This window comes from Mycetomoellerius zeteki, unplaced genomic scaffold (genome assembly GCF_001594055.1).
Source record: "Mycetomoellerius zeteki isolate Tzet28-1 unplaced genomic scaffold, Tzet1.0 scaffold52, whole genome shotgun sequence".
Taxonomy (NCBI): domain Eukaryota; kingdom Metazoa; phylum Arthropoda; class Insecta; order Hymenoptera; family Formicidae; genus Mycetomoellerius; species Mycetomoellerius zeteki.
The window spans coordinates 1,195,812-1,207,994 of record NW_017257523.1 but is presented as its reverse complement, the minus strand read 5'-3'; the positions used below and the strand labels follow the sequence as shown (position 1 = coordinate 1,207,994).

At 31.2% G+C, this 12,183-nt stretch overlaps 1 protein-coding gene across 1 annotated transcript in view; it reads left to right on the top strand.

The window, feature by feature from the left end:
• The window catches only part of LOC108727682 (arginine kinase), a 6,525-nt gene extending 5,744 nt beyond the window's left edge, over positions 1-781 (top strand). Inside the window, 1 exon segment of the mRNA XM_073512046.1 lies at positions 662-781. Within this exon segment, the coding sequence (XP_073368147.1) occupies positions 662-761 (100 nt within the window). The 3' untranslated portion in view covers positions 762-781.
• The last annotated feature ends 11,402 nt before the right edge of the window (positions 782-12,183 follow it).

Sequence of the window (12,183 nt, the reverse complement as noted above, 5' to 3'; positions counted from 1 at the left end):
CCCTCGCCCTGATGAAGTGAACAGCATGGTTCACGAAATGTTGGCATCGACCATGAAAGAAGACACGGTGATAACCCGCAAACCCTCTAATATAATTTTCATATATTTTTAAATTTTTTATTTTTATTATTGTATAATAACAAGTCCGAAAAAAACAAATATTTTTTAGAAGCAATAAAAAAATTCTTCTAATAGTTCTTTAATCATTTGATGTTAGAAACAGGCTAATAACAATATAAGATATTAAGTAATAAATATTAGTGATTAATACATATCGGTCACTTTCACTCCCGATATCTTTCGTCCATAAGTTCATTAAAAATTTTGTCTTATATTTATAATTAAAAAATAATTATATAAAATATTAAGTTAGAGATTGCTATTTTTAAATCTTCAGAATTTAGAAACATCGATAAAATATTAATTAAATTAAGTTCTAGAAAGGATGTGATTAATTATGCAATTACTGTGCTAATTTCTTAAAGCTTAAACTATTATTGTGCTTAATAATTAAGTTATTTTATTTTAAATAATTGACATTAATTTATTGATAATAAATTCGATTATGCGAGATCATAAGAATAATATATAAATTGCAACAAAGTGCGTAAAAATGTAGCTAAAATGACAAGTTAATATAAAATTTATAATTGAAATTCAGCACTCACCATTTTGCGACATCCCTCGACGTCCACCGATGTATCTTCTGTTGCAACAGTATCCGGGAGTGGTTCGCGACCCTTTCTGCCGTCCTTCGTTGATTGCACTTCACATAACTACTCGCGACACGAAATTCGCAAAATTGCAGTTTCAACTAATTCTATAATTCACTTATTCACAAATATAATAATTAGCGAGTATTTATCATAAAATGTAACGTGTATATTTGATTAAAAAGTTTATAACTCTACTGAATTTTATATTTTAAATCATTTTACTTTAGATCACGTATGATTTATTTGCAACATGAAATTCACAATATTTAATTTACAAATTCACTTACTTTATTGTGGAATATTTATGTTGCAACATTGCGATTACAAATATTTTAAATGACAATCTATGTAGCGAAATGATGATAAATTAAGTTCGGAGCATATTTAAAATAAAAAAAAAACGAAAAATGCGGTATTTTAATATAAATTTCATTTACATTTATTACTTCGCAACATTCTTGCGTAGATCACCTCGCTTCGCAATATTTCTGCGAAAATTATTTTCGCAATATTCTTACAAAGATCGCATTGCCTCGCTATATTCATGCGAAGTAACAAAGTTTAATTTCGCAAATCTTGTGCAAATATCGTTTGATAATAATTACAACGATGAAATAAAAGATCGCAATCCAGCAATAACAAATTAATGATAATTATTTAGAAATTTCTAAATAATTCGCAATCGTAAAATAATTAAAAAATAAAGTGTCGCGAAATTTATATCGTAGAATTCTTTTCGCAAAGTTAATTCTATGAAATTTGTATAAACTACTTTATGAGTCTAATTGCAAACATATGAACAATAAATATGAATGAAAAATCGAAATTAATAAACGATATGAAACGAATTAAATTAATAATTATTAATAAATCGTAAATATTCATAATTAGTCAAAGAAATAATCAAAAGACGAGGATTGAAATATTTGTTATAAACTTAATTCTGTGAAATTTCTATTCCTATTTGTGATATTTATGATAATAAAAATGTAAAACAGGACAGAAAAAAATAAACTGTAAAGTCTATAATTAGAATTTCTATAAACTTTCTTAATATTCTAAATGATCTTATTATTTTTTCATACATGGAGTAAACAAGAATTAAAAATAAAAAGTAAATGAAAAATGGGAAATTAAAAACTGTAAAATCTATTAAGATATAATAACCGCAAAATAACCATGATTTATAATTTACAAAATTATTTTAAAGCTTATAAAATTCAACCGTCAATATCAATGCTAAAAAAGCCCATGCTAAAAATTGATCCGTATAGAGCGGATAAGTGATATGGGTCAACGATGTAATGAGGGATATTGATATTGGTAAAGCTTCAATGGTAAAGCCATATACTTTAGAAAAAAAAAACGATTTTAGAAAAAGAAAATATATATGCACATACACATAAATCAATCTAAATTTTTATTGTATTGCGTCAAATATTTATTCAATAGTCTTATAAATCGAATCGATAAGTGTGTTATAATAAAATAGTTCAATAAGCATTTCTACTGCGAATATGTGTTTTCAAAAACCCGAGAGGAACATGATTTATATCCCTTTTTTGTTCGATATCTTTCATTAAACAATTCACATGCACACGCAAAAATCTAACGTAAAATGTAAATCGTCGTACTGATTTCAGAAATATCAATTTCTACAGGAAAAGACCATCACCAGCTTATTTTTAATTTTACTCACCAATATTGCTTATTCAGGATCGGCCACGTCTCACATCCGATTCTGAAACGAAAAAAACTTAAATAATATATCGCCCATTATAAATATAAATCAAATAATTCTAGATTAAGTATATCCAATCTTGGCCAAATAAAAAATATTAGGACACTTACATTTTTTTACTTATCTAAAATTCTTTTACTTGCATTGTTACCTATATATTGATTACTGATATTATATAATATATAAGATTGAAAAGATTCTTGAAACAAAGAATAAGTTACACTATAAATCAATTTTTTGTTAAAAAAGTTAAAACTTTAAATAACAATTAATAAGGTGCTTATAATACTTTTTACTAACAATAAGATTGTATGTACATATACAATGTATACATATTTAAATTTATATATGTTTATGCTTTACTTTAGATTTTCTTTATACACATTTCGTATATTAAATATTAAATCTTAATTAAATTGTAAAAAGGACGTATTTAAAATTATTAAATTTCTAATGTAAAATGTTAAAAAAAGAACATAAAATCTAACTTTTGAGTCGATCTTACTTATTGTTAGTCCAAACCGGATCCTCCGGTACAGCAGTTGACAAATCCGCAAAAAGTACACATCTGTATCTGTATCTAAAACAATAAATAATTAAATTGATTAAAAATAATTTAATAAGATTACAGAATTAAGTATTAAAACGAAATTGTTAATATCTTTATTATTTAATTCATATTATATTATTAAAGAATAATAATAAAGATTTTACAGTATTTGCTTGATTACAATATTCTTCTATTTTCGATCAACTCTTATCTTCTTCGAGATAATATATAGAGAATTTAAAAAACTATTTTGCGACTGTTGATTTTTTAAAACTATTTTGACTATTTTTTCAGTGTTGGATTTAAAATAATGCTACACATGTTAAATTTTTGCAAAATTTATTCAAAGATTATATATCCGTTGGTTAACGCGATTCATTACATATAATATATTAAATTTCTATTTTCCTATCAGAAATGTAACAAACTATATCGCGGATTAAAAGATTCATTTCAAAATATCAATTGAACATTATACTATATGCTGTAATATGTATATCGTTACGAGATGTTGTAAAAGGTCAGCGTTCGTATCTGAATTGTAATTAAATCGTAATATAATGTGTAATTCATCGTTGTAACGAGATACGATAAAGAGATAGAATTTACAATTAGTTACGGAGCTGCGTTACCTTTGTATTTCAGAGCGTTACATGTTATCGCACATATACAAATATTGTTCGTGTATTACCGTTGTAGGTATATTATGCGCTGTGCCAGCTCACTCGGAGAACGCGATGTCTAACGTACATACGTGCCTTCGACCTTTGCGCAAATTTGACCGAACGCACGTGTTTATGACATACATATGTACCTTAACGCATTCCGTTCGTTCATCTAACTCCTGAATGAGTGTTGTCCATTAGATGATACAAATTGCCACAAATATCGTTCTATCTTTGTTACTCACTGAATATCAAGAAAGACAGAATGATGATTGTGTCGATTTGTGTCATCAAATGAAGAGCATCCAATGTCCGTTCACTTGACTCTTGAATGGGTGCTTTCCATTTGATGGCACAAGTTGCCACAATATCATTCCATCTTTGTTACTCACTGAATGTCAAGAAAGACAGAATGATGATTGGGTCGACTTGTGTCATTAAATGGAAAGCGTCCAATGTATCGGCATGAATAGACACTATTACGGCGGACAATGAGCCTAATTCACCGCACGCAACTACCACCTCTTTTCATGCAATGCAGCTCGCCAAGGATAGATATTGGGGTACCGCACGCACAATTAAATTACAATTAATTTATACATATCAAATATATCGATTGATTACACTGGAGATATTATAACCAAATGTAAATTGACCCTGAACAATATAAATTTAATTTAATCTGTTACTATGACTTTATTGTTTCGCACTTCGATACTTTATACCATTGTTATTTTAGTTTTATCTTAATCCATGTTTTCTGCCGTTTAAATGTTTTATATATAATGTGCTAACGAGAACTGATAATAATATACTAAATGTATTGTTGTCATCAACATCCGCGTTGGTTCATATTGGTTTATCTTTCCTTCATTTTATTTTAATATAAATTTATTCTAGGTATGGTTATTGGCACAATTACTTTATTTTAAAAATTCATTATTATGTAAATAAACAGTAAATAAACAATATATCTCTCTAAATATATCTAAAAATTTTATTAAATTACTATTTTTATTTATGAAATTGTTTTATTTAATTTAGCTTATTAAATTATTTTATTTCATTCTATAACGTATAATATAGCGTTAATTTTAAAGAATTATGCATAACACATTATGACGTAACTCAACAACTGAATACATTGTTCATTAAAATTATATACATAACATAATATTTGTATATTAATTTTCTCGTAATGTGGAAATATTAATAAGAAATATGTTACAAAGCCCCCGTCTAGAAGTTTAGATAAATCGCATTTGCATTCTCATTCGCGACAGCCAATCAGAAGCTGTCCTTAGAACTATTGACGCTTCTGATTGGCTGTCGCGAATACGAATGCGTTTTGCGACTTATTTGAATATTCGAATGCTGAGAACATTGAAATAACGCCGATATGACTGTTTATACAGCAAATAATCGTTTCGTAACGACGGAATGTCTGTTATCAAAAGTTACGATCAGTCGACTGATTTCTTTCTACGTATTTGTCTCCCTTCAAATAAAATAGTTGAGATATGGTACGTTTTTTATGGTAGCTGAAAGAGATGACGTTTTCCACGTTTTGTTACATGTATTGCTGATTCGTACATGTACTTGAAAATTAAAACGATCCACCATAACGTTTTTTTTAATTCCCACGTTACTTAAATGCATTTATCACATACAAAGCTTTTTCATGCTCACCTATAGAACCTCGCGATACCATTCGCCATTTCGCTGACATCGAATCCAATCACTCTTCTTGATGGACTTAGGATCCGAATATTTCAAAAAGCAAAGTTGGCACACTTCACCCCTCACGTATTCCCTTCTTTTCTCTTCGCTTTCATCTTTTTGCTCGTCTGCGTCACATTCACTTGTACTACTCCGATCATCGCTATCAGTAGTAATAGTCTTCTTCCTTTCACTCCGGCTGACGTTGAAATTCCTTTCCGCTGTTCGAACTCTTTTATCTCTCGTCGCGCTGGCTCCTTGATATTTTTCCTCTTTACTCCGGAGGTATTTTCGGGAGAAATCAGAAGTAATGCTTCACGTTGTAGCCTGTTTTTATCGGGCAGCTTTTCCATCTTCACGGAGACTCGAGGTAACTCGCAGAATAATGCGGAAGGCGTAGTCTCAGCTTCTGCGGCGGTAGGAAGCCTCAGTAAAAATTCATCAGTTCGAACAACGTTTGCGTCAAAGGGATAAATTCTACGGAACAGGAAGGTCTCTCTCTCTCTCTCCCCCTCCTCTCTCCCTCCCTCCCCCTCCCTGTCTCTCTCAACATTAATCGAAACTGTTTTGTGAATTAAACGGTATTGAATACTTCGCTGACCTCGCTCTTTCGCGACTGCTATCACGAGTTTCTCCGTAATGACATTTTCAGAAGAGAAACGTCGCTAAGATCCATCATTTTATACGCAAATTGCATAAAGCTGTTTTCTCACAATGAGTCTTTAGATTCCTGAAGCCTTTAAATATAATCGACGCAAGCGATCATTTAATAAATACACGGCAAATTGAAATCTAATCTCCAAATTTTCTCCGATCAGTGATCGGAGATTTGATTGAGATCAGAGCAATAAAGATTCGGAGCATCCTGAATGGAGTGTAAGTATGTTTTATTTTATAGTATATTGAACGTTTCGTAACGATAGGCAGATCGGAACGCGACCATCCTGTATTGTAAAGGACAGTCCTTTATTTCAAGTAGTTGTCCTTCAAATTTATTAATTTTTTAAAACTCAATTTTATCTTTTATTTTAATTGATAATATTACGGGAAATCCCCTCCTCCCTCCTTTCCAATTAGCATTTCGATGTATAATGTAGATACTAATGAGCAAATTTTGACTAATTAATTAATTGATTAATAAATTTAGTACACTCTAAAAAATATCGGTGTGGATTTAACACCCATGCAGTGTCTATATAACTTTCACTATGTTGATGTTAATATTAACACCAACATGGTGTGGATTTCAAATCGCTAGTGTTTATATCAACATCATCATAGTGTAGATTTAAAACTCATGGTATTAAATCCACATCATACTGATGTTAATATTAACATGAACACAGTGAGAATTACATAGACATTTTTTTAGAGTGTAGTGTTTTGGACGATACAGAGACTGGTCTCGGTCTCGATTTCATCTCGTTATCGACACTGAGATCGAAATCGAGATGAAACCGAGACTCTGTTTTTAAATCGAGACCGAGACTGAGATTATTATACCGAGAGAATCTAGGCCAATCATCAAATATTCACATATAACATTATAAAGATTATGTATAAGAATTATACATCCCCGCCACTGCACATCATCCTGTGGGACTGATCTGTCGAAGATCATTTTTTTATTAAAGACTGATCACAAACCGAGTCCTTTTATGAAAGAGAGTTAAAATAGATTTTTAAAAACAAATGATATTTAAAGAAAAATAGTTTCTACTGAATGGAGAAGTCATCCGCGAACATCAGTTGTTTTAAGGTATGTCCAGCCAAATTTCGAGCCGCGAACATTTCGGCGAATATTTTATATCTTTGGCCGAGCTGCGTAAGACCGGTCACATACGTTCATTTTCAAAGTAAACTTGCGCAAATTGCTTGCGCAAGCATACTTGACAAGTTTACTTGAACGTATGAGGCCGGCCTAACAAATGCTTACGGCCAAAATGCTCGTGGCACGAGATACAGCTCTCTGGACACACGTTTATCATTCATTTGTCCGCAGTAAAAATACAAAAGTCATAAAAAAATTTTCGATTCGAAACCAGCGAGACTCTCGATTCAAGACCGATACAGATCAAGCAAGACTGAAATGATACCAAAATTTCGAAATCAGACCGAGACCGAGTCCGAGACAAGATAGTCTTGTCTCCAAAATACTACAATTTAATTTTATGCAAAGGTAAAATTAACTCAGACAGAATGACAGTCATAATAACAAAATAAGTCATAATTGATTGAAAATTAAATCACATTAGCAGCTATTTTGATATATTGATTTATTTGACAGTTATCTCAAGTACATTGCATAAGAAAATTTAATGCGCAGACTTCTGACAGTTTATTAGTTTGGAAATATTTAGGAATAAAGTCCTAAAATTTGTAGGTTTGCCCTTCATTTTTTCTAAGAAAATATGGTCTCCGTATCTATGTCGCTCATGCAAAAATGCCACGCCGTGGTCCCAATTATAATCTATTTGTTATTATTCTATGTTAGTATTCTATTTGTTACTCTTATTTATTACTATATCTAAAATAAGAGAAACTTATTTTTTGCTCGAAGCAGAGCTTAATATTTTTGTGAATTTATATACATGTCTGATTCTGCAAACAGCGCGCTAAAATTTGAAGCGCAATCATAAACAGAATCAAAATAGTAATATCACATAAAAAATATTAAATTAACAAGCAATCTAATAATTTTTTATGCTATATAATAAGCATATTTATAAGATATTAACCCCTTCAGACCTAATTTTTAGGACCATTTAAAAAATTTTTTTTTAATTTAATTCAAACGCACTTTAATAAATAATTTATACTAAACAATTTTTTTCAAAATTTTGATTATTTTTCAATATATACATTATTATGTACATTCTTAAAGGATGTCGATAGAATTAAATAATTTCAACGGATAATATCTTTAAATTTGATCTACATCACAATGTATGCAGAGTCCGAAGATGTTAATAATTTGATGTTAATGAGAATTTTAAACCTGTGAATAATTTATTGCGAAAAATATTGCTTCAACCGTATTTGAACTTGGTCCTTATTTATTACCCTTCATATCACGATCATGACGCGTTCCGAAGCGCGACACCTCTCTGCGAACAGTGCGATTTCATTTCGCTTTCGCGATTCAGCGCTCGCACCAAAACGACTGTCCCGTTTCCACCGAAGCATCTGTCTCATGCGACTCGCTCGTTCGCTCGTTTGAAACACGAAATCGACACGATGGAACATTGCCGCTTTCTCGCGACATTTAACGGGGTGGGTAATCGTTTTCTCAACGAGATTCAGTGTTATTCTGTATATGTCGCGGTCTGCGTCTCTCACTCCCGATATATTAGACTGAATGTAATTTGTCCTTCGTTTCCAGTTGGATTGGAGAGTAACACGCGAGTCATCGGATCGAATAGTTCATTTACGTGAATGAGATATATCGACCGTTTGTTCATAAAATATATATGTATATTAATATATTAGGTGTTGTCTACAATATACGAAGTAAGCTTGGTTTAAGAAGTAAGAGTAAGAAATTGACCAATCACAGTCGATTGTGAAAAGAATAATCGACTGTGATTGGTCAATTTCTTACTCTTACTTCTTAAACCAAGCTTACTTCGCATATTGTAGACAACTTATACTCTCGTGTGTGGATATATAGTACTGAATTGTATATTTTCGTATCGCGATTCATTGTTTAAGCTTCGTCATTAACTTCGTGTCGGACTTCAGAATAAACTGTCCCAAAGTTGTCGACGACGGATTTCCGAATTTGTCGAGTCATTGGCATCGCGGGAAAGAATCGACACCGAATTGAGCACCGCGGTGCGTTTGCTTGGTAAGTAGAATCGCAATGATTCGTAATTGACTTCGTGCTTTGATATCTATTTATTACATGGCGTGATTCGGCCGTTCCTAACATCGGCGATATGATACGAGATGCGTACTTGCAACGCTCGTTCAACAGAAATCTGAAGCTTTATTCTTAAAAAATATCGCATGCGAAAGTACTGACGAAATTTCCCAGACAGCACACAATATTTATAAAATATTTATAAAATGTTCATAAATATTTGTAAGATTTATTTTAAATATTTTGTAAATATATATATATTTTTGTGGTCTTTTAGATTACACACGGATAAACATTTATTATAAATATTATGAAATATTTATTGTAAATATGTTATAGCAAATGTTATGAAAATACTTAATGAGACATTATAATTCGACTAAAAGATACTTATTAGAAATATTTATTTATATCCATCATAAATATTACATAAAATATTTAGTCTATATTTTAATAATATTTCGAATAAAACTTTGTATAAAATATCGATATAACGTTTTAAAAAATGAATATTAATAAATATTTATCATAAATATTTTGTGCTGTCTGGATTATAGATAACGTATACTACAATATTTTCGTAATATTTTTCGAGAATATGGCTTCTATCGCGCGAGTGGTCAGCAAAGTGACGATCACACTTTCGAACATGTCGAATATCTTACCTTTGGCTTTAACATCTTTATTCACTTGCGTTGTTGTTTGTGTGTGTGAAAGAGAGAGTCGCTCTCTGAAATTAACGAATTATTTCTTACTCAAAGAGCGGGAAACGCAGGGAGTGTAATCAGAGAGCAACAAGTGTAGCACCGCCACCAACCGCCGCGCGACAGTAACGCTTGAAGTTGGTCGCGATGTTTTCGAAGCCGCCCCTTCCCCCTCCGCTGATTGGCCTAACGCGCTGCGCTGTTCAATGTTGTCTAATATGTGAGACGTTGCGGAGTACGGATAACGGGCGCTCAACCAAAAGCCTAACGAATCGTAGCGGCATAGCTCTGTGTATAATCAGTATGTATGTACATACCGTCGCGATTGTTCTCTCGCTTTGCTCTTCCGGTTTCCGTGACGCAAGAGATTAACCCGTCGCTTGTCGCGATCGCTACTGCAGTGCAAAGTACCGCGTGATCGTCGTCTAACGGGAATTAATGGCGATATCGTTAACTTTAATTTAGATTTGTTTTTATTCCTGTACTCTAGATTGCATTAGAAACTCCCTTTCTCGTCAAATACTCTCCTTTTTTTGTCAAATGTTAAACATCTATCTCACTTTAAGTTTCAAAAATGTGTACTAGTATATAGCTACAGAAAATAGATCTTTTGTTTTCGCGTGTGAATTGTATGTGTGTGTGCCATAAAGAAGCCACGATGAGATAAGGAAATGGCGGCCAGGAGTGGCATCGGGCGACGGCGGAGCAACTATAAGGTAAGTTATTCGATGGTTATTTATTGTTTTATTATCCGATGAATTAATCCGAGGAGGTAATTACTAGCTAAAATATTGTCCCACAGATTATATGATTTCGTTTATTTTCATATGATTTCAATCTGATTACGAATAATTTTTTTCACTACATACCTATGAAGTCATTTGGTAAAATATAGGTACGATTTTATTTAATTCTCGTGGTTGCATACGTAATTATCGGATTATGCAGAGATTTCATATGAATTTTATAATGATTTCGAGGATTCTATCCCACGATTACATTAAGTGGTTATTCGTGGTTATTCCCTCGAATTAATCGTTTGTTATCGTGCGTCATTAGATTCGCGTTACTTGAAATCCCCGAAAAATTGTGAATTTAATATATACGTGTCATTCGTGTTCTCAGCGGTTTTTTTTTCTTGAAATATTAGAAACATCTGGCTAAGTATTATGGGTTTACATTCTTTTTACAAAAAAAATTTTGTTTTGGCATCTACAAAACAATTTTTGTGCGTTGTCGGCTCCCGTTTTTGCATATCACTTTAGGACACGAAATATCCATCGTGTATAGTAAAGATGTCAAAAACTATCATGTATATTGTAATTAAGGGTTAAAATGAGATGGATATATGGTGTTTTTCAGCAAAAGACACGCAATGTAACACAGTGATTATTTTTGTTTTAACAGCAGTTTGTTTTAACAGTTATAATAAACAGCAAGTATATAATGATTTACTGTGTTACATCTGTGTTTCTTGCTGGAAACCATTCGCGAAAACACATAATATTCAAACATTTAAAAAAAGAGAACGCGGAAATTTTAAGTATAAAAAGTGCAAGCAACGCGAATAAATCTATTGTACACCAATGACTGCGTTCAGCAGAGAAAGCAGCTTTGCAATTGTTGTAAAATTCTTGAATATGATTGGTTTATACATTTAGATCCAATGAGGAACTAAGGACAAGACCAATCATATTAAAGAATTTTACAACAGTTGCAAAGCTGCTTTTTTTGCTGAACGCAGCCACTATATCGCGTAACTGCGCGAGAAAATTTTTAAAAATTATTTTTTATAAAAGATATTTAATACTTGTTATATATATAAAAGATATTTTTATCGTGTTTATGTTTAATTTAAATGATATTTAAATAAAACTTTATATTTTATGTAAAAATAGATTTTTACGTATCACTTTGTTAATAATGTCTACCGCAGGAAATATTTTTTCAATATTATTTTGAGCATTGCTCGTAACAATATTCGTTTTTTTTTTACAGATTAATATATTAACTCTGCTGCTGCGCATCGATCGGTAAGTCAAGTTTTCTTTTTATTTTATTTAAGGTAATGTATATTTGAGAAATGTATATATATGTATATATATTTATGTATATACAAGTTTAAAATGAAATTAAAATTAATTTTATCTTTTTAAAATGGATCTGATAAATCTATTATTTTAAATAAAATTCGATTTACGAAACGTGTAATTTTAATAAATTAAA